Source organism: Coregonus lavaretus (assembly GCF_964263955.1).
Source record: "Coregonus lavaretus genome assembly, contig: HAP1_SCAFFOLD_6696, whole genome shotgun sequence".
Lineage (NCBI taxonomy): Eukaryota > Metazoa > Chordata > Actinopteri > Salmoniformes > Salmonidae > Coregonus > Coregonus lavaretus.
Genome location: NW_028160468.1, coordinates 7,318 through 30,595, shown reverse-complemented (window position 1 = coordinate 30,595; position 23,278 = coordinate 7,318). Strand labels below are relative to the sequence as shown.

Below are 23,278 nucleotides of genomic sequence, written 5' to 3'. Positions count from 1 at the left end.
CAGTAGAATACACAAACATCAGTTTCCATTCATACAAAACAATTGCCCAGCTCTGGGCGCGAACTCGTGATGCTTGGAGCCAAGACGTGCTGGCCAGACCACTGCGCTATGGCAGTTCACAAAGCTCTAGCAAGTCGTGAGAATACTTGATGGTATGAGGTCGGTTGGTTTGCAGAGCCTTCCCCAAACCATAGCCCGCTAGGTACGGTACTGCATTGTATAGCCTACAAACACCGCATCCAGCTACCCCCTGGCGGTGATTATACATATTAAATATGTATTCAAATCCTCCTGCTGCAGGATTATTTTCCTCCTGCAATGAATTGGGTCATATTAAGATCCAACATCTGTACACACACACATTCGGTGCTTTGGTTAAACTTGCGCATGTTAAATGCACATGTTTGCATATGTGTATGATCAGGTGGTGTGTGTGTTATGCACGTGTGTGTGTGTGTGTGTGCAAGAGTATGTGTACCCATACACACATTGGTGCGTGTGTGTGTCTCCACATATCCGTGTGTGTGTAAGCTCACATGCACCAGCCAGTGGCCTCTCTCTCTCCGGTCAGCCTCCTTCCTGTCAAAGCAAACACGGCTGAACAAGGAGGCAGTATGTGTTCATGCTCGGCCCTAATTGTGTGATAATGAGGGAAGCGTACCAGCAGACATCACATTCACAAATAAATGTCAGAACCAACGGCAAGGGAAATTACTCACTGGTCTAGGAGTGCATCCCAACTTACACCTTATTACCTATATAGTGCACTAACTCTAACCAGAGCCCATATGGGCCCTAGTCAGAATTAGTGCACTATAATGGGAATAGGGTGCCACTTGGGATGCACTCCTAGCAGTAGTCTGGTAGCCCACCTCACTAAAAGAGACAGATATACACACAACAGCACCAAACCACAGTCCGTGTTTGACTGGGGGGGAGAGTTTCAGTGTTTGACTGGGGGGAGAGTTTCAGTGTTTGACTGGGGGGAGAGTTTCAGTGTTTGACTGGGGGAGGGGGGAGTTTCAGTGTTTGACTGGGGGAGGGGGGAGTTTCAGTGTTTGACTGGGGGAGAGTTTCAATGTTTGACTGGTGGGAGAGTTTCAGTGTTTGACTGGGGGAGAGTTTCAATGTTTGACTGGGGGGAGAGTTTCAGTGTTTGACTTGGGGGGAGAGTTTCAATGTTTGACTGGGGGGAGAGTTTCAGTGTTTGACTGGGGGGAGAGCTTCAGTGTTTGACTGGGGGAGAGTTTCAATTTTTGACTGGGGGGAGAGTTTCAATGTTTGACTGGTGGGAGAGTTTCAGTGTTTGACTGGGGGAGAGTTTCAATGTTTGACTGGGGGGAGAGTTTCAGTGTTTGACTTGGGGGGAGAGTTTCAATGTTTGACTGGGGGGAGAGTTTCAGTGTTTGACTGGGGGGAGAGTTTCAATGTTTGACTGGGGGAGAGTTTCAATGTTTGACTGGGGGGAGAGTTTCAGTGTTTGACTGGGGGGAGAGCTTCAGTGTTTGACTGGGGGAGAGTTTCAATGTTTGACTGGGGGGAGAGTTTCAGTGTTTGATTGGAGGGAGAGTTTCAGTGTTTGACTGGGAGGAGAGTTTCAATGTTTGACTGGGGGGAGAGCTTCAGTGTTTGACTGGGGGAGAGTTTCAGTGTTTCACTGGAGGGAGAGTTTCAGTGTTTGACTGGGGGGAGAGTTTCAGTGTTTGACTGGGGGGAGAGTTTCAATGTTTGACTGGGGGGAGAGTTTCAGTGATTGACTTGGGGGGAGAGTTTCAATGTTTGACTGGGGGGAGAGTTTCAGTGTTTGACTGGGGGGAGAGCTTCAGTGTTTGACTGGGGGAGAGTTTCAATGTTTGACTGGGGGGAGAGTTTCAGTGTTTGATTGGAGGGAGAGTTTCAGGGTTTGACTGGGAGGAGAGTTTCAATGTTTGACTGGGGGGAGAGCTTCAGTGTTTGACTGGGGGAGAGTTTCAGTGTTTCACTGGAGGGAGAGTTTCAGTGTTTGACTGGGGGGAGAGTTTCAGTGTTTGACTGGGGGGAGAGTTTCAATGTTTGACTGGGGGTAGATTTTCAGTGTTTGACTTGGGGGGAGAGTTTCAATGTTTGACTGGGGGGAGAGCTTCAGTGTTTGACTGGGGGGAGAGTTTCAATGTTTGACTGGGGGGAGAGCTTTATTGTTTGACTGGGGGGAGAGTTTCAAAGTTTGACTGGGGGGAGAGTTTCAGTGTTTGACTGTGGGGAGAGCTTCAGTGTTTGACTGGGGGGAGAGCTTCAGTGTTTGACTGGGGGGAGAGCTTCAGTGTTTGACTGGGGGGAGAGTTTCAGTGTTTGACTGGGGGGAGAGTGGTCCAGTGTGGGGCAGGCTTTGAGAGTAGGCCCCAGTATAGCTGAGTAGGAGCCCATCACACACACAACCTTCTCTATCCAGTGCAGAGCATGCAAGTGGAACCACATGGAGACTAGACAGCAAGAGACCAACCCCAAATACACCCTACAAAACTCCAGTTTATAATATAATTATTCTATCAACACGTGTGTTTCCATCAAACAGTGAATATAGAAAATTACAGGTACATTTCTGTAGATTATTCTTTGTGTATGCCTGAATAGCACTGAAACACAATTTAACTATCAGACATTAACCCTGGTCTCTGTGTGTGTGTGTCCGTCTGTCTGTGTCTGTCCATGTTTGTGTGTCTGTCCATGTTTGTGTGTCCCCCTCCAGCTCGGCCAAGAGGATCAAGTGTATGGAGGACGAAGTGGACAGTCCAGGAGAAGAGTCCTACTACCCAGGCCAGGGGCGCTCCCCGGGCAGCGGCAGCCAGGCCAGCAGCTGGCACGAAGTGGAACCAGGTATGTACTGCTGTAAGCTGCCAACCAACCTGCCCAACTAGTGCCAACACCCCTGTAACACACCCTTACCCTGTCCCTGATACGCTCCCTACTCTTAACTCTTTTCTTCTCTGCTAGAGACATATAGTATGTTTGGGGAGGAAGTAGACTGAGAGGAGAGTGTGTGTGGGAATGTGTGTGTCAAGAGTAAGAATGCAGGGTTGTGTATGTGAGGGTGAGAATCGTGTGCATCCTGTGTCTTCCCTGTATGTCTTTGAGTGCATTTCTACCTCACATGGTCAAATTTTTCAAATGCATGGGATGGTCAGAACCACCTTCGGACGTCATATACTTTTTTACAAAGGCGATCTGTCTTAATGGGATTAACAATGGCATTAATGCTAACACATTGAAAACCATGTAGGGAGTGGGGGGGGGGGGGGGTTGGGGGGGGACATAGGGCCCCTGCAGGAATAGTCAAAGAGGCGTATGTGTGTGTTCCACACCCTGTATCCTGTACTTATGTGTGACAGGATGTGTGTGTGTGTGTGTTTATATACCCCTCTGTGTGTCAATGTTCGTCACATGCGTGTGTTTGTGTGTGTGTCGTACCACAATGCCTTAGGCTGGCGGGCTGTAAATCACTCAGGGTCCTCCTCCTGTGCTTCAGTGGCTTCACTCTATAACACACACACTGTCCCTATATATCTCCCTCTATCTTCTCACCTTTTCACTCTCTGCTCCCTTCTTATCTACACTGAACTCAAATATAAACGCAACATGCAACAATTTCAAAGGTTTTACAGAGTTACAGGTCATGTAAGGAAAAAAGTCAATTGAAATAAATTCATTAGGCCCTAATCTATGGATTACAGATGACTGGGAATACAGATGGTCACAGATACCTTTTAAAAAAAACAGGTAGGGCTGTGGATCAGAAAACCAGTCAGTATCTGGTGTGACCACCATTTGCCTCATGCAGCGCGACACATCTCCTTCGCATAGAGTTGATCAGGCTGTTGATTGTGGCCTGTGGAATGTTCTTCCCCTCTTTAATGGCTGTGCGAAGTTGCTGGATATTGGCGGGAACTGGAACACACTGTTGTACACGTCGATCCAGAGCATCCCAAACAGGCTCAATGGCTATCATGTCTGGTGAGTATGCAGGCCATGGAAGAACTGGGACATTTTCAGCCTCCATGCAATTGGGTTCGTTGTCCGTGTGATTGCCCCTACCATAACCCCACCGCCATCTGTTCACAACGGTGACATCAGCAAACCGCTCACCCACACAACGCCATACACATGGTCTGCGGTTGTGAGGTCGGTTGGACGTACTGCCAAATTCTATAAAACGACGGAGGCAGTTTATGGTAGAGAAAGTAACATTAAATGATCTGGCAACAGCTCTGGTGGATTTTCCTGCAGTCAGCATGCCAATTGCACTCTACCTCAAAACTTGAGACATCTGTGGCACTTTGTTGTGTGATAAAACTGCACATTTTAGAATGGCCTTTTATTGTCCCCAGCACAAGGTGCACCTGTGTAATGATCATGCTGTTTAAACAGCTTATTGATATGCCACACATTGTACACAAATTTGAGTGAAATAAGCATTGATTTATTTGATATTTTATTTCAGCTCATGAAAAATGTGACCAACACTTTACATGTTGCGTTTATATTCTTGTTCAGTGTATATACAGTATATATCCTCTTCTTATGGCCTTACAGTGCAGAGAGAGAACACTTAAGGAGATAAGAGACACACACACAGCTTTCTCCCTGTCTGTGACTTCCTCGACAGACAATGTCACAGTAGAACGCTCCTTGTTCTCCTAATGAAAAGCTTTTACAGAGCTACGGTTACAGGTAGACGACAGGGAGTGTGTGTCCGTGTGCGTGTGAGCTTGTGCATGTGTGCATGTGAGTGTGTGTGGGGAGGGGGAGTGTTTGTTTTCGTTAAAGAGGGGATTTAAGAGGGTGGAGTTGCCAGTGACTCGGAGAAGAGGCCCACCTGTAGGATAAGGGGACGGGCGGGGGTTTGTTTGTTTCTGTGTCTGTGGTGTGTGTCTGTGTGTGAGTGTGTGTGTGTGTGTGTGTGTGTGTCTGTTTCATATTCCCAGAGCATAGGAATAAGACATGATGTCAGTCATTTTCCATGAGTTGAATAGGTTGTGTGAGTATGTTTGTGTACAGTGTGAGTTTGTGTGTATGCTTTTGTGAATGGGTGTGTTTGCTGTTGTGTGTATGCGCTTGTGTATGTGTGTGTTTGTGATTGCCTGTGTGTGTGCGCGTGCGATTGCGCGTGTGTAACGTGACCCCGGCCCCGGTCCACCCTTATGGGAACGGAACATGCTTAATTGATGAGGTAATGCTCCATTTTCTCTTCTAAAGCTACACTATATTCACCCTGCCTATTGTTTCTCTTCTAAAGCTACACTATATTCACCCTGCCTATTGTTTCTCTTCTAAAGCTACACTATATTCACCCTGCCTATTGTTTCTCTTCTAAAGCTACACTATATTCACCCTGCCTATTGTTTCTCTTCTAAAGCTACACTATATTCACCCTGCCTATTGTTTCTCTTCTAAAGCTACACTATATTCACCCTGCCTATTGTTTCTCTTCTAAAGCTACACTATATTCACCCTGCCTATTGTTTCTCTTCTTTTGTCTCTCAAAAGCTGGATATAAACTGCGTGGCTCGCTAGCTAGTTCGTTCATCTCAAGACAAGGTAAAGATGCATTACTCTTTCCAATTTCACCTCATATTCTCTGTTACCCGCCCCTCCCCTTCTCTCCACCCCCTCACCCTTCCCCTCTAAATCAGGACATAGTTATCTAGTTTTGTGGTTGGTGATTTGTATTGTCCAGGCTGCTCCCCCCCTCCCTCCACCTCTCCCTCCCTTCGCTGTGTGTGATTGTGATATAAAAAAAAGAATGGGGCTGAAACAGATCCTTGCGGCACACCTTAGGCCTTATAACTTTATACTTGCTCTGTATCTGTACTGTAGCATGGGGTTGGAATATTAACAGTGCACCATCATACCTACTGTATGTCCATTCAATAAACTCGACCCATTTATATCTGTTAAGTGTCTCCGAATTCAGAACCAATTGTTAAGTGTCAAATTCATAAGGAGTTCTTTAGTGTCTTAAATTAGTGGTACGTTAAACCAAAAACAACGGCAACGGTGCTTGGAGAGCTTGACTGGTAAGATGTCTTATTAAGACCTATTCTGAAAGAGATGGTGTTTTATGCTAAATATATGGGGATAGGAAGGAGGAGTGGAACTGACAGCATTTTAGTCTTATTCAAATCTGTTCATATACACCCCCAGCAAGAATATGACACCTTTTTTGTTTTTTATTTTTTTCTGACAAGCGAGCACTTAGATATGGTTATTTGCACGTTTTTATAAATTCATAGAATGTTTGGGAATGACAACAAAAAAACAGTATGAGTTGAAAAGGTAAATCACTCACCCACTCCTCCAATGACATGACATCCTCCCAGCAGCTAGCTAGCTAGCTAACGTTAAGCTCCATATTTTTTACTTGCTAAATAAATAGCTAGTTACATAAATAGATGCGCCAGCCCAGGGGTGTCAAACTCAATCAGGGCACGGGCCATATTGAACAAACAATGAATTCGCAGACAGAAATGATTAAATATTAAAGCATTAGACCTATCACTAAAAGCTTCAGTCATACATTTACATTTACATTTTAGTCATTTAGCACACGCTCTTATCCAGAGCGACTTACAGTCAGTGAGTGCATACATTTTTATTTTTAAATTTTTTTATACTGGCCCCCCATGGGAATCGAACCCACAACCCTGGCGTTGCAAGCACCATGCTCTACCAACTGAGCTACACGGGGCAAAAGTTATACTTAAATCTGAACTGGTTCTCTAGCAAATTAGTAAGATTGTCTAACCCAATGTTCAAGAATGGCCTTTTCCCCTTTATTCAGATTACAACCTCTCACTTTCAGTTATTTGAAAAGGAAATAATCTCCCAAATATCACTATTTCTAAAACAAGCCATAGAACGTTGGTTGCAATTTCAATTTAATCCTCCAGAAACGACAGAACAAATATTGCAACAAATATTGTGGTTAAACTCAAATATACTAATTGATAAAAAATCATTATTTAAAAAAAGATTTAAAAAAAGAAAAGGTATAATCTTCGTAAAGATATAATAGGTAGAACTGGTGGAGTTATGTCGCACATGCAGCTAACAAAAACATATGGAAATGTCTGCTCTACCCAAAATTACAACCAAATAATTGCAGCATTACCGCAAAAATGGAAGAGGAAAGTGGACGGGGGAAAAGTAAGGAACTTGTCTGTCGGCCCTGCATTAAAGAACATAATTGGTTAAAGAAAATTGTGATAAATACAAAAGTGTACCAGTTTCATTTAAGGACCAAAGGATTGACAGCCTTTTCATATATATTGCAAAATAATTGGGAAGAGATTTTTGACGTACCGATTCCATAGCATAGTGTTTATGAACTGATGCGCAAAACGAAGCCGGATTCAAAACATAGCATTTTTCAATTAAAATCATTATATAAAATTCTTGCTACCAATAGAATGTTAATTATATGGGGGATACAATCTTCCCAGCTCTGCAGATTTTGCTGCGAAGAGACAGAATCATTAGATCATTTGTTTTGGTACTGTCCATTTGTAGCTTGTTTTTGGACACAGGTCCAGGAATGGCTGAAGGATTGCAATATTTACCTGGAGCTAACCCTGCAGATAGCACTACTGGGTGATCTGAAAAGTCATAGTCAGTCGATCAATAATATATTAATACTTTTAGCAAAAATGTTTATTTTCAATTTACAATCTGTAGAAACAATGAGAATAGAAGGGTTCAGAACTTTTGTAAAACATCACAGTACAGTTGAAAAATATATGGCAAATAGAAATCTAATATGGATGGTGTTAAGAGACAGCTGGGTGGTGATGAATGGAGTTGAAGGATGGGACTAATAACAACTAATAACAACAAGATGACTAATGTAAAGCATACTGTGTCCATAATAAGTATATAGGTTATAGATTGAGAGCTTTTGTGAAAGAGCACAGTTAGAAAGATATGGCATATATAGAAGCAAACCGGATGGACATCATGAAAATTATTGGAGAGGTTGAGGGTAGAGGAAGTTCATGAGTAAAAACAAACAAAATATAATTATTGTAAAATTGACTGTGTCCATAAAATGTATATAGTATGTATAAGCTGGAAGTAGAGACCTAAGCGTTGTTGTTCACTAGTTTACTCCAATAAGGGGAGGGGTGGTGGGGTTGGAAAGTAATAAAGGGAAATATATTTTTTTAAAGGATATGGATATATATGTATGTATATGTATTTCTATGTATGTGTATATGTATGTGTATGTATATATATATATATATATATATATATATATATATATATATATATATATATATATATATATATACAGTGGGGAGAACAAGTATTTGATACACTGCCGATTTTGCAGGTTTTCCTACTTACAAAGCATGTAGAGGTCTGTAATTTTTATCATAGGTACACTTCAACTGTGAGAGACGGAATCTAAAACAAAAATCCAGAAAATCACATTGTATGATTTTTAAGTAATTAATTTGCATTTTATTGCATGACAAAAAGCTGATCTACCCCCTAAAAAAACACACACAAAAAATACACACAAAAAAAAAAAATGAATTCGCAGGCCAGACATAGCCTATTTGTTTTTACAAAGAAACTTGCAACTGTGACCCAAACTGGCCATTGTTTTATTTGAAAAAATATGGCAGCTTATAATGTCCACTTATGTACATAGGATGCTGTATATAGTATTTTAACATATTAAAACAAAAGAAGAGATAAATAATATTTGTCCAGTCTTTGCTGCTATGCTGCTAATTACTCCAAATAACAAAAACATAGCTATATGTTGTTGTAATATTTAAACTTAAAACATGTTTATCATTGTTTTGCACTACATGGATCAATGGTATGGTTGAATGCAGCATTGCTGTATGGTGCGCTCAAAATGTATTGTAGCTGAGTAGCCAGCCTAGACTACTGCTCAAATGTTGCTGTAATAGGCCTACATGTTTCTCCTTTGCATGGTGTTTTGTTGCAGGTTTAGTTTTTTGGTTATTCATTGTCAAGCTTTAATAACCGAAGCCAGAAAGCAACATTTTATTAGCCTAGCTAGGACTGTGGCATGTGTCTGTACACCTTCCCTCCACTGTGCGCAGTACAGGGGACACACAAAAGCAGGGCAATTGCAGTTGAATTCACAGATGCGAGCGCATCATGCTGTAATTTTTTTAAGTAGATGACTCAACTGTTGACTCATTTATACTCATTTGTGTGTCATATTTGTATGTGCTAGCCTATTAGCCACGTTATGACTGACTTGTGATCATTGCCCTTGCTGGTTTGATTGTATTGACATTCCCAGCCTTAGTTGAAGTCATCCATTTTGTTCCAAGTCATTGAAACTGAAACAGTGCATCCTGAATGGGGTGGCGGCAGGAAACAATATAGCAGGCCAGCTGTGATTTACAACCTGATAGCAATATTTTTTGGACTAACAAGAAGTGTATTGGTGAATTATATTAATCATGCATTGAACTGCATCCATCTATTCTGCCAACAATGTCTTACTGTATGTCATGGAATTTTGAGTCAAATAGAACCTATTTTTAAAACCTCTTATAAAGTTGGCTTTGAAGCATAAACTGAGAAATTGATATTTTCAACAGATATTATGATTGTCTGTTTGTTTTATATCTGCAAAGTAGTTAAAACCCTGTCAGTTCCACTTGAAACAATTGGAAGAGTTAAACAATGAGGGGACTGTGTTGCATCCTCTGTGTGTTCTGGAATTCAGCATCTCCCCCCTCAATTGTGTGCAATGTGGATTGTGTGGGTGTTTGTGTGTACGTTTTAATACATGTCTGTGTGTGTGTGTGTTACGAACCCCGTGGCTTTAAAAGTCTAGGGTGGATGGACAAGAGACCCGTAACATAACTCATGCAAATTAGAATGGTGACACAGAAACAGTGAGAACAAAAATACACCGACAACCATAAGCTACCGTCAAACACAAAATGTTTATTATGAACACACGGTAAAGGTTTGGGAAAAAGGGCTGAGCAGGACCCAAGGAATGAAACAATAGTGTCAAAAACCCCTAAACTGATCTTGCCTGCCTCAAGAACCGCTAAGCTACTGCTAATCATACAAAAATACAGTGGGTGGTCCGCTCAGGTCTAACTAGTGTTTTTAGACAATGTTCTTTCTACGGGTAATGTATGCCCAAGGGCAACTTGCTAAATCCCCCTTTTCCCAGGAACACACAACATAGTTACCATACAGAGTAACCAGCAAATGATTGAGTACACAAAAAACAGGACACCACAGTATCCATACTCACAAACGAAAAGAGTCTCTTCCAGCAAACACAACTGACTGGCTTTATAAACAATGGGATGTGTGATGTGAGTGAAAAACCAGAAACAGGTGGTGCTATGCAGAGGAATGTCCACTGATTGGTCCACCTCAGCAATCAGCAGACAAATGGATGTCGGACAGGTGGGACACCCCAACGACCACCAATCAGGAACACAAAGGACACCTGTGATTAGGGCAGAAGGAGAGGAAAAACACAAAAACACATACAGGATACCTGTATCCGTAACAGTGTGTGTGTGTGTGTACGTTTGCATATGTGTGTGTGTGTGTGTACGTTTGCATATATGTCTGTGTGTGTGTGTGTACTTTTGCATATATGTCTGTGTGTGTGTGTGTGTGTGTGTGTACCTTTGCTTATATGTCTGTGTGTGTGTGTGTGTGTGTGTGTGTGTGTGTGTGTGTGTACATTTGCATATATGTGTGTGTGTGTGTGTGTGTGTGTCTTGGTCCTCGTGTCCTTGTTTACCTGCACACTGAGTGGAAACATTGCAAGCCGACACGTGAATGTCCGCGTCACACATGTTTGTCTGTTCACATTCTCCAGATTGCTCAGGATTCAGATTTCGCCGTCATTCGAATGTCATCTCAACTTTTTTTTTCATTACGCTGTCATTCTCCTTTTGCCTTGGAGCATTGTGTTGTTGTTGATGGTGGATTTGGTTTGTTTGTGGTTACCGAGATGTGCGCGTGTGTGTGCGCGTGTGTGTGCGCGTGTGTGCATGTGTGCGTATGCGTGTGTGTGTGTGTGTGTGTGTGGAAACACTTGTCGGCATTGGGACAAGTGAGACACGTCAACAGCTGCTGAAGCCTCTTCTGGTGTGTATGCGTGCGTGCCCGTGTGTGTGTGTGTGTGTGTGTGTGTGTGTGGACCCCTCACTGCGGTGGGCAGTGTTATAATTAGACGTGTTTCGTATAAAGTGTATCCCCTTGGCCGGCATGCCAGCCATTTCCCAGGTAACCCACGTCAGGTCTGAGAAACTCATATGGCCGTCTCGTCTGGCTTAAATAGCCAAGGGACAGCAGGATTGTGTGTGTGTGTGTCTGCTTGTGTGTGTGTGTGTGTGTGTCTGCTTGTGTGTGTGTGTCTGCTTGTGAGTGTGAAGGGGGTCAGCAATGCTCTGAGCTGTATGTCTCAACTGACTATTCAAGGAGGAAGTTATTAGTTCAAAGAAACATGTCAAGAAGAAGACTTACTCAATCTATATATTTGATCAGTAAAAGCTCTGAAGCATTCTTCACCTTCCATTGGCCGGGACAATTACCAGCAGCTGCTTCCTGATTGGTCTCCACCTATCAGAGAAGGCCTTGCAGCAACTTGTATTAGACATGACTGTACATTACACACCGTTGTCCCTGGCATTGATAAGGCCGTCTGTATACATGGCTGAGCCTGCCCATCTGTCCACTCGGGTAAGGGACCCGCTCCGTTATAGCCTGTCTGGCTACCGTGCTCGCCCACGTACACACCCCTGAGTCAGGGCAGTGCAGGGACAGCTCAGGCCTGATTAATGCACACCGGAGAAGAGTCCTCGATAGAGGGGGAGACGGATGGATAGCAGAGAAAGAGGAGACGGAGGAGGAGGGGGATGCTTGATACAGAATCGCCTGCCTTACCAGCCGTGAGGCTTGTCAATTTGTCAGAGGAGGAAGGAGAGAGGGATGGAGAGATGGAGAGAGGGAGGGAGAGAGGGAGAGAGGGAGAGAGGGAGGGAGAGATGCAGCCCCTCTGTGTGATAATGCCTCTGAAGGGAGAGTGTTGAGTACGGCCAGGCTCTGATTCCACCTGACAGAACCTTTTCGAGTGTTCATTACTCACTCTGACTTTAGGCCCCTTCACCCAATCACACACACAAGCAAATACACACACACACACACGAGCGCATAGACGCATGCATGCACATACACACACAAACACTCACACACATAGTAAAGTATGCACACAATCTCTCTCTCATACACAGTCTCTCCCTTATACCCACTTTCTCCTCTCCCATTCTCTCTCTACCTTTCTTTCCCTTCTCTATATCACTTTAACTCCATGATACACATTTCATTGCTTCTTGAATGATGTGCACCTAGAGCCCTCTAGCACACGAAGAAGACTCGTCTAGAATAGCATTGTGAACAAGGACACACAAGCTCTTACGATACAGAAGCCCTTTGAAGATGAACCTGGCCACTAGCCCACAGTTCAGCCTGTGACTCCAGCCCAGGTCTAAGCCTCCTGCCCCTCCTGCCCCTCCAGTCCCTCCAGCCTCCCATGTTGCTCTGTCCACTCTAACCTATCAGAGAGGGACCAGCCCAGCGGGCCTCTGAAGCTAGCTAATAACGCTACTTGAAAAGGCAGGTGAAATAACGAATGAAGGAATGGGCCGAGGTTTCTCCTTCTCTTGTGAGCTGTTGTGGAGCTGTTATTGAGTGAAACTGTGTGTTGGATGTGGGTTTATAGACCTGTGTGTGTCTGTCTGTGTAACCTTCTGTGTCTTGCTAGCTGGTGTCCTTTCCATGGTGTCTGTATGGCCTCAACTGTTTGTATTGAAAGCAGCCAACCCTCTTCCCTTCATGTTCTCTGACCTGTGACGTGTGCCCATCCTCCAACCTGCCCCCACCCCAAAGAAGTTGCCCCTAACTGGTCCAGGATCAGATTTATTTACCCCCCTAATGGTTAAGGCTAGGATTGGGGGTTGGGTAATCTGATCCTGTGCTTAGGGGCAACTTCTACCTCAAGCCCTTCCCAACTCAGTTTGATCAAACAGTCTTCCTCAGAAACCCCTCTTTACCCAAGGGAGGCCAATGATCAGTCAGTCATAGGGGAGAGATGTCCCGGCCTCTTTCTTTGTCTCTCTCTCTTTATCTCCCTCTCTCACTCGCCTGAAAGGGGGAAGGAGTCTGCGAGGGCTGGAGAAACCAAGGTTTCTGCGTCTTTTAAGACTACCACACAGATTTATCACACACACACACCTAAGTCCCTTAACACAGAACCAGTGACAAGAACTGGAGACCTCAGTTCCACTGTTTCCAAGACGAGCTAGAAAATGTAAAAATCCACCTCTCCTTTGTGCACGGTCTTTTCGGAACGTCGGAATGCACGTTTAAGTCAAATCAAATCGCATTTGTCACATGCGCCGAATTAACAGGTGTAGACCTTACCGTGAAATGCTTACAAGCCCTTAACCAACAATGCAGTTTTAAGAAAAATACGATTTAAGAAAAATATTTACTACATAAACTAAAGTAAAAAATAAAAGAGAAACAATAAAATTACAATAACAAGGCTATATACATGGGGTACCGGTACCAAGTCAATGTGCGGGTTAGTCTTCCATAAGAAAAAGGAAAGATGCAGAGGAGAGGCATTGCAATTATTTGGAAAGCTTTATTCTTAGACTAATATTATAGCAGCTAAAGCCATTGTGTTTATTAGGTGCATTTGTTTTATCTCGTCTGTCGTGCCGGATGTGCAGAGTTTGCACAATTGAGACCATTCCGTTGGTGCATCTTGCAAGGCAAAACGAAAGCATCCAATGTGATTGGGGCGTGGTCAGATAGAGCTTTGATTGGCGGTAGTGCATAACCAATTACAGTGGAGACTGAGTATGGACCATCCAAATAATGTTCTCATGCATGTTCTCTCTACTGACTGTTCTCTTTGACTTTAACCCTTGTGGTGAATGCTATCTGAACCCATTGCTCATATTAACCCAGTAAAGCTCCAGTACACACTGGACTAGGACTGTGTGATCATTCGGTGTGCTTTGCCACAAGAACCTAACCTGTCTGTACTATACCATGCTATTTATCCCTCTTTTTACCACTCCCTCTCTCCTCTTCCCTCATCCTTCTCTTAACCCTAGTCCCCCACCATCATCCCACAGAAAAGGCATATGTGTATTTGTTCAAAAAATGCTAGATTTTTTTCCAACCATTATCGGGTATGGAAATTATATAATTCACTCATTTTTTAAAATCTAAAACATTTCAAATGAGGTCTGCTGTAATTTGATTAATCTCCCTATAAATACTGTAACTGAATAGGGAAAGATTTACTTCAAAAAGGGGAATTGCACACTTCTCAAAGTAATTAAGTAGTACTCAGCTTTGTATGATCATCATATCCAAATCATTGTCAGGTGGACTACTATTGAAGGCCCTGAAAACAACAAATGTAATACTTTTTCTGGGTAATATCTTTACACTTTCAAAATCGCAGGTCCGAGAGTAGCTGTATTTCCCTTTAAAGACCCGCCTGGAGCAGTACAGTAGCCCTGACCACTCCCCCTGTCCTCCCCTTAGCCTGCCCCACCAACCCCTCTTGCACTCACTCCCCACGCCCCGCTCTCTGCCATCTCTCACCTGTGAGCCCAGAGAGCCTGTGAGTCTCCATGACATTGCCTTATTAAATTGCACTTATCAATCATTCTTGCCAGGGATGCCACCGTCCACCACATTAAAGAAGTCAGAGAAGTGTGGTTTCAGCAGCCCTGTCGTGCCTTCGCAGACCACTTCCTACTCCCCCCGAACGGCATTCACACATCATCATCGGCCTGTTATTACAGGACCTAGAGGTAAAGTCCTCCCTGCACCCCCCAGTCCCCCCATTCACACATCATCATCGGCCTGTTATTACAGGACCTAGAGGTGAGGTCCCCCCCCCCCCCCCACACACTCTCCCTTATACTCACCAGTCCATCCCCACCCCTACCATGTCCTCCCTGCCTCCCCCTCCCCACCCCAACCATGCCCTCCCTGCCTCCCCCTCCCCACCCCAACCATGTCCTCCCTGCCTCCCCCTCCCCACCCCAACCATGTCCTTCCTGCCCCCCCCCCCCACCCCAACCGTGTCCTCCCTGCCTCCCCCAGCCCAGCACCTATATCTGCCTACTCCTGTCTCTCAGATAGTAGGGGCTGGTAGAGACTGGAGCATAGTGCTCCTTGGGGTTGGTGGTGCTGTGTGTGTTTCTGCTCATACCTGGTCCTTCCTATGCACACAGCAGTCTCTTACAGTGTTGCTACTGGAAGCAAAGTTGTACAGTATGTGCTGTATGGGTTAGAGTGTGAGCTCCCCATCTCCCGTCCCTCCACTCTCCTTTACGCTTGGTGATTGGTTCCTTAATGTCTTGCTGTTGGAAATAGTCAGTGAACAGTGGACCCAGGAGCCCATACACACCACAGCTTCATTAATGTTCCATCTGCTGTGTGGGGGGAAAAAATCTTCAGAGAATGCACTTTTGGACAATTACTACAGGCTTGATGTCCATAGTATTTTGACCAACATCCAACAAATGTAACCCCCCCCCCCAGGACTTAAAGGTTGAGGCTGGTAGGATTAAGTCGTGTCAGTAAGTGGTATAACTGTCAGATTTGGGATTTTGTGTTCTACACTAACATAAAAGGCCAAAATGGTGGAGTTCATTAATCTTCGTCGAGCCGGTTGTCATATCTATTTGGTTGACTTTAACCGCCCTGTGGTACCAATCTCAACTGTAATTGATTTATCATACTCAGAGATTCTTCTTTACGCCCCACTTTCCCTCCTGAAACGTTAGCCGAACCCGTTGAGCCGAGAGACGTAGGTGTAGCCGCAGGGCACCACAATTTGGCAAACAAAGACTCGCGAGCCACACGGTTCGTTAGCTCGACTTCTCGTCTTCAAAAGAGCTATTAAAACACTCTTCTGTTGTTCTCTCCCTCTGACTCTCCTCAGCCTCCTCCTCCCACGGATTTATGCACGCACGCACGCACACAAACACACAGACACACACACACACACACAGCTACCTGTTGATATCTCTCCCCCACAATCCACCCGTCATAATAAGGGAGGCTTTTTCATGTAATCACTGCTTTTATTATTTACATTAATCCACCTTTGTATAAAATATATTTTTTAAGGAAAAGTTGGCAGTAAAATAGAACTACAAGGTGAGGGAAGAAAAAGCCAGCGAACCAACGCGATTTGCAAAGTGGAACTAATCCAGAGAGCTTTTCTCATGCATGCCCAGACCACAATGGAGCCCACTGCTCCCTCCCATCATCTCTTCTTCCCTCCCTCCCTCCCTCCCTCCCTCCCTCCCTCCCTCCCTCCCTCCCTCCCTCCCTCATCTCTTCTTCCTTCCTTCCTTCCCTCCCTCCCTCCCTCCCTCCCTCCCTCCCTCCCTCCCTCCCTCCCTTCCTTCCTTCCTTCCTTCCTTCCTTCCTTCCTTCCTTCCTTCCTTCCTTCCTTCCTTCCTTCCTCATCTCTTCTTCCCTCCCTCCCTCCCTCCCTCCCTTCCTTCCTTCCTTCCTTCCTTCCTTCCTTCCTTCCTTCCTTCCTTCCTTCCTTCCTTCCTTCCTTCCTTCCTTCCTTCCTTCCTTCCTTCCTTCCTTCCTTCCTTCCTTCCTTCCTTCCTTCCTTCCTTCCTTCCTTCCTTCCTTCCTTCCTTCCTTCCTTCCTTCCTTCCTTCCTTCCTCCCTCCCTCCCTCCCTCCCTCCCTCATCTCTTCTTCCCTCCCTCCCTCCCTCCCTCCCTCCCTCCCTCCCTCCCTCCCTCCCTCCCTCCCTCATCTCTTCTTCCCTCCCTCCCTCCCTCCCTAACTCCCTCCCTTCCATCATCTTCCGCCAGCTGTCTGAAATCAGCCTCCAGTCTCCCCTCCCGTCCCCTCCCACATCACGACATTTGCATAAGGGAGGCCTGGGGGTGGGGGGGGGGACTTGCCAGATTAGCTACAGGCCCACCCACTGGGCACGGTGTGGGGAGGACCTGCCGTCACTTCCAGACCCACTTTCATCTGTCCTCCATAACGATGTGCTAAAGTCACCGCTAACAGGCCTCCCTTAGAGCCCCACTGAAAGGCCCTTAGAGACCCTGCTGGGGACCATGTCCCCAACCTCCTCCACCTCCCATCCACCCAATCCCCCAAACTACAGCTAGTCCCCTTGGAGTTGAATGGATGAGGTAGGGGGGCATGGGGCTACAAAGCCCTGCAAAGGGCTATTAAAGGGCCATAGCTAGCGTAGCAGGCTAGCGGTGGATCAGCTGCTCTGACATCTTTGATATCCTCCCCGTTGTCCAACAATGTGGTATGAGTACATTCAGTACAATGTGGCGCCTTGCTCATGAGGAGAAGCCCAAATAAACCTGAGAGAAAGGGAGGCCCCCGTCCTACAAAGCTCATCCAGGGAGTTTTGAGCTGTTGTGTGTCTGCTGTCATGAATACATCCTTCTCTGTAGCAGTTAGTAAATAGGCTCATTGTAACAGTGGCAGATTTCCTACCCTCCTGTCTATAAGACCTTAACACTGTTGCCCTAATTTCTCCTTTTATTTGATTTATTTTACCTTTTATTTTACCAGGCAGGTCAATTCCATTTTAAACCCTCTCCTTTACCACTTTGTGGAGTCTTTTAAAAGTGCACAATGCAACATAACAATGTTATAACAATGTTATCCTCATGGAATATGCTGGACTCTCATGGTGGTTTGACAGCTCTCCTATCATACCCAAATCATTGGTCAATAAATAGAATCTAGATCATTCAAATGATTAAGTGTTTGATAAGGATGATGCGCTGCATTGACAGGGCTCCCCTAGCCGGCTTAAAGCAGACTGAATGCTGCACTTACCAAGTAACGGTGAGCAGGCTAGTTTAACCAGGCTAGGGGTCCCCCAGGACCAGTACTTTGAATGCTAAAAAGAAGAGCGGAGGAAAAAAATAAGTAAAAGCAGTAAAAATGGGTTATGGAGGAGAGGAGCAGCACACCCCTCCCAAGTGCCCCCCTTCTCATGCTAAAATCCTTTTTGGACTCGTTAGTTGACAAGCTGAAACATAACTTTGTTTACTCTCAATTCCTCCCCTGGAAAATATTCACCATGGTGTAAATGCGGAACATGACACGTGAGCAAGGCCATTTAAGTAATTGGAAATCCTTCTGGAACACTTTAGTTTTGGTCACCCTGAAATTTTTTTTATGGAAACATTCCTAAATGACTCTGACCATTTGCATAATTGACATTGGCGGACCATTCTTGGACCTGTCTGAGCCGGTCGGCACAGTGGGACAGGAGCTGGTCAGTAGCCAGAAAGGCAGCGGGCAGTCTATACGGCAATATACTGGATGAGATAAGTGATGATAAGTGATGGTGATCTAGTGACTAAGGGTACGTCCAAAATGGCATCCTATTCTCTATATAGTGTACCCTATGGGCCCCAGTCGAAAGTAGTGCACTACATAGGGAATAGGGTGCCATTTTGACACAGCCTAAGTGACACATGTCAATGGCAGTGCTGCTGGAGAGCTCGTTGTGACGAGAGCAGTAGTGTAAAAACACAAATGATTGATTATGATCATAATGGGGGACGCAGGACCTCCCTTGAGTCGTGTGTGTGTGTGTGTGTGTGTGTGTGTGTGTGTGTCTGGGAGGGTTTCATTATCACACTTGTCAGGCGCTGCCTACAGAGTGACTTATCAAAATGTTCCTGTCTCGACTCGCCAGCCGCCCTGTACTCCTGTGCTGTACACTAGATAAATGTAGCTCAACCAGTCCAGGCCACATCTCTAGCATGGCTCCCTAAGACAACATGTGTGCTGCAGCAACCCATATCCCTATGCTATGTTCACACAGCTTGACACTTCACATACTTGAACATGAGTTATGGTTGAAAGAAGTGAGGGAAAGTTTACCAGATAGGGTTGAGGGAATGGTTTTACTGTTCTTCAACAATACATTGTACAAGTGGCAGCAACAAGCTGAATTGTGAGTGCAACTTACATTTTAAATGTTAAAATTGGCAATACTAACTTAAATGTGTTGTCAATTAGGCCTGTGGTGATAAAAGGGTCTCCCTTACTGTAACCAGTACTGCCCTGTGTGGGAGCAGGCTCAGCAGTGACCTATTACCATCAGCCAGAGAACAGTTGAACCAGTGAACTGGAGAGAGAGAAGAGAGAGGGTGGGAATGGGACAGGAGAGATAGAGACAGAGGGGTCTGAGGGCATAGACGGAGAGAGAGAGAGAGAGCGAGAGAGAGGGTGACAGAGAGAGAGAGAGAGTGGGAGGAGGAGTGACTGAGTCAGCCTGGGAAAGGGTGTGTCTGTCTCTGTGAGGTCAGTGTGGTTCTCTGTCCTGCCTGCAGCCACTGCAGCATTGCCTCAGCAAACACAGTAATTATTCAGTAGAGGAGTCTGGACACTCCACTCCTCCGCCTGTGTGTGCGCGCGCCCCGGCGACCCCACCCCTCACTCCAAAAGTCCATTCCAGCCCGCCAAACAAAAGGCAGGGACATGAAAAGACGGGGCACGGCAAAAATAAAAAAAGAGGGGTCGCTCTCTGTCTCTCTCTGTCTCAGGCTGGAAAGCGATCGAGGAAGGGCACAGGGAGTCTGCATCCCAAATTGCACACTATCCTAAATAGTGCACTACATTTGACCAGGGCCCAGTTTCCAGTCAGACTCTATTGAGGCTGTAAGTAGGCACCAGGGTGCCATTTGGGATGAACCCAGAGAGAGAGCCGTGGTCCATTCTATCAATACTGTAAATACAATGGCCACATAGCGGCATGGCAGAGGAGGAGCTTACCCTAGTTTCCAGTCAGCCTCTATTGACAGAGCCATAAATCACGGCAAAGTTAAGTGAATTACTGCAGCATGGAGCTGTGGCTTTAATAATGTTTATGTAGTATCAGCTTACCCTCTCTCTCTCTCTCTCTCTCTCAATTCAATTTCAATTTCAATTTCAATTTAAGGGCTTTATTGGCATGGGAAACGTACACTACCGTTCAAAAGTTTGGGGTCACTTAGAAGTTTCCTTTTTTTCCATGAATAGGAAATATAGCAAAATGCATAGGAAATGTAGTCATTGACAAGGTTAAAAATAATGATTTTTGAATATAAATAATAATTGTGTCCTTCAAACTTTGCTTTCGTCAAAGAATCCTCCATTTGCAGCAATTACAGCCTTGCAGTCCTTTGGCCTTCTAGTTATCAATTTGTTGAGGTAATCTGAAGAGATTTCACCCCATGCTTCCTGAAGCACCTCCCACAAGTTGGATTGGCTTGATGGGCACTTCTTCTTTATCACCACCAAAGCACCCTCAGACCATCACATTGCCTCCACCATGCTTGACAGATGGCATCAAGCACTCCTCCAGCATCTTTTCATTTGGGCTGCGTCTCACAAATGTTCTTCTTTGTGATCCGAACACCTCAAACTTCGATTTGTCTGTCCATAACACTTTTTTTCCAATCTTCCTCTGTCCAGTGTCTGTGTTATTTTGCCCATCTTAATCTTTTCTTTTTATTGGCCAGTCTGAGATATGGCTTTTTCTTTGCAACTCTGCCTAGAAGGTCAGCATCCTGGAGTCGCCTCTTCACTGTAGATGTTGAGACTGGTGTTTTGCGGGTACTATTTAATGAAGCTGCCAGTTGAGGACCTGTGAGGCGCCTGCTTCTCAAACTAGACACTCTAATGTATTTGTCCTCTTGCTCAGTTGTGCACTGGGGCCTCCCACTCCTCTTTCTATTCTGGTTAGAGACAGTTTGCGCTGTTCTGTGAAGGGAGTAGTACACAGCGTTGTATGAGATCTTCAGTTTCTTGGCAATTTCTTGCATGGAATAGCCTTCATTTCACAGAACAAGAATACACTGACGAGTTTCAGAAAAAAGTTATTTGTTTCTGGCCATTTTGATTCTGTAATCGAACCCACAATTGCTGATGCTCCAGATACTCAACTAGTCTCAAGAAGGCCAGTTTTATTGCTTCTTTAATCAGCACAACAGTTTTCAGCTGGGCTAACATCATTGCAAAAGGGTTTTCTAATGTTCAATTAGCCTTTTAAAATGATAAACTTGGATTAGCAAACACAACGTGCCATTGGAACACAGGACTGATGGTTGCTGATAATGGGCCTCTGTACACCTATGTAGATATTCCATTAAAAATCAGCCGTTTCCAGCTACAATAGCCATTTACAACATTAACAATGTCTACACCGTATTTCTGATCAATTTGATGTTATTTTAATGGACAAAAATGTTTTATTTAGAAAAACAAGGACATTTCTAAGTGACCCCAAACTTTTGAACAGTTGTGTATGTTAACATTGCCAAAGAAACTGAAGTAGATAGTAAACAAAAGTGAAATAAACAATAAATATTAACAATAAACGTTACACTCAGATGTTTCAAAAGAATAAAGACATTTCAAATGTCATATTATGTATTATGTCATAGATGTCACTTTCTCTCTCTCTCTCTCTGCTTCTCTCTCTTTCTGAGCTTACCCTCTCTCTTCTCTCTCTCTTTCATCCTGAGTCCCCCCCCCCCCCCCCCCCCCCGTCACATGTCCCAGTCAGGCTCCCCCCCCCCCGTGTCACATGTCCCAGTCAGGCTCCCCCCCCCCCCCGTCACATGTCCCAGTCAGGCTTTTATACTAACAACCAATAAACTAATAATACCTCTATTAAGAGCAGCCTAATTAGATTGTGCCGGTTACAATTAAATACTTGATAAGCCTCGCTCCATTAAGCCACTGTCAGTTATCCTGGGATACCATGTGGTGTGGGAGGACAGGAGAGAGGTGCAGTGCTGTGCTGCAGACATGCTCAGGTCAGTTCATTGAACCCACACACACGTGTGTACAGAGAAGTACGCACACACAAATACTTGTGTTCACACACACACACTTGCATTGACTCTCACACACTCTCATACAGACACGCATTCACACACACATTCACACACACACACGCACACACTCATGCATGGTATCACACACACAGATTTGAACCTTTCAGGGTTTAAATAGTTAGTTGTATCATTGGTGACTACAGCCAAAACAAACAGACATGAAATGCCTACATTTGGCACCAGCACCTCTCAACTCACCGGTCTCAGACTTCTGTTGTGACAGCCCAGACGTCAGGTGCCATAAACTGACATCACAAATGTCACTAATGTAGCCTAATTACAATAACTGTATACCTAATTGCGATAAATGTCATGTTTGGAGGTGTCAAGTCAACGGCTAATATTTTTCCCTTGAGTGTGTGAAGGAAAGCGGACTCGTGTAACTTTGGTTGTCATGGAGGGCCCATCCCCATTCTGATTGACAGTGAGGTGCATTATGGTCCGGGGGCATCTTGTCATCTGTGTGTTTCAATGTTTGTTTGTTTAAGAATTTGTGTGTGTGTGTGGGGGGGGGGGGGTCCATCTATCTAGTGGTCCTCTGTAGCTCAATTGGTAGAGCATGGCGCTTGTAACGCCAGGGTAGTGGGTTCGATCCCCGGGACCACCCATACGTAAAAATGTATGCACACATGACTGTAAGTCGCTTTGGATAAAAGCGTCTGCTAAATTACATATTATTTGCATGTAGCCCCACCGTGTGTGATACTCCGTATCACCTCCTATTTCTCTCTCCCTCAAATTCAACATGCTTTATTGACATGACAAAGTCACACATTCTCTCTCTCTCTCTCTCTCTCTCCTTATCTCTCGCTTTTTCTCTCAATTCAATTTCAATTTCAATTCAATTTAAGGGCTTTATTGGCATGGGAAACATATGTTTACATTGCCAAAGCAAGTGAAATAGATGACAAACAAAAGTGAAATAAACATAAAAAATGAACAGTAAACATTACACTCACAAAAGTTCCAAAAGAATAAAGACATTTCAAATGTCATATTATGTCTATATACTCTCCCTCAAATTCAAATTCAACATGCTTTATTGACATAATAAACTTACACATTTCCTGTCTCTATCTACCCCTCCCTCTCTCTCCGTCCACAGCGAGTCCCCATGCCACGCCGTCGAGCCTCCACTTCCCCACGTCGCCCATCATCCAGCAGCCCAGCTCCTACTTCTCCCACCCGGCCATTCGCTACCACCCCCAGGAGAGCCTCAAGGAGTTTGTCCAACTTGTCTGCCCCGACTCTGGCCAGCAAGGAGGACAGGTGGGCTTCCTTAAC

The 23,278-nt window shown here is 44.8% G+C and overlaps 1 protein-coding gene across 1 annotated transcript; it reads left to right on the top strand.

Annotated features, from left to right (window-relative positions):
- Positions 1-2,725: 2,725 nt before the first annotated feature.
- On the top strand, positions 2,726-23,278 carry LOC311121768 (nuclear factor 1 A-type-like; the record flags this gene model as incomplete). The annotated part of the gene is made up of 3 exons (XM_084196221.1): positions 2,726-2,853; positions 5,521-5,571; positions 23,100-23,278. Coding segments are annotated over 3 exons (358 nt in total), but the record flags the coding sequence as incomplete, so codon positions are not given.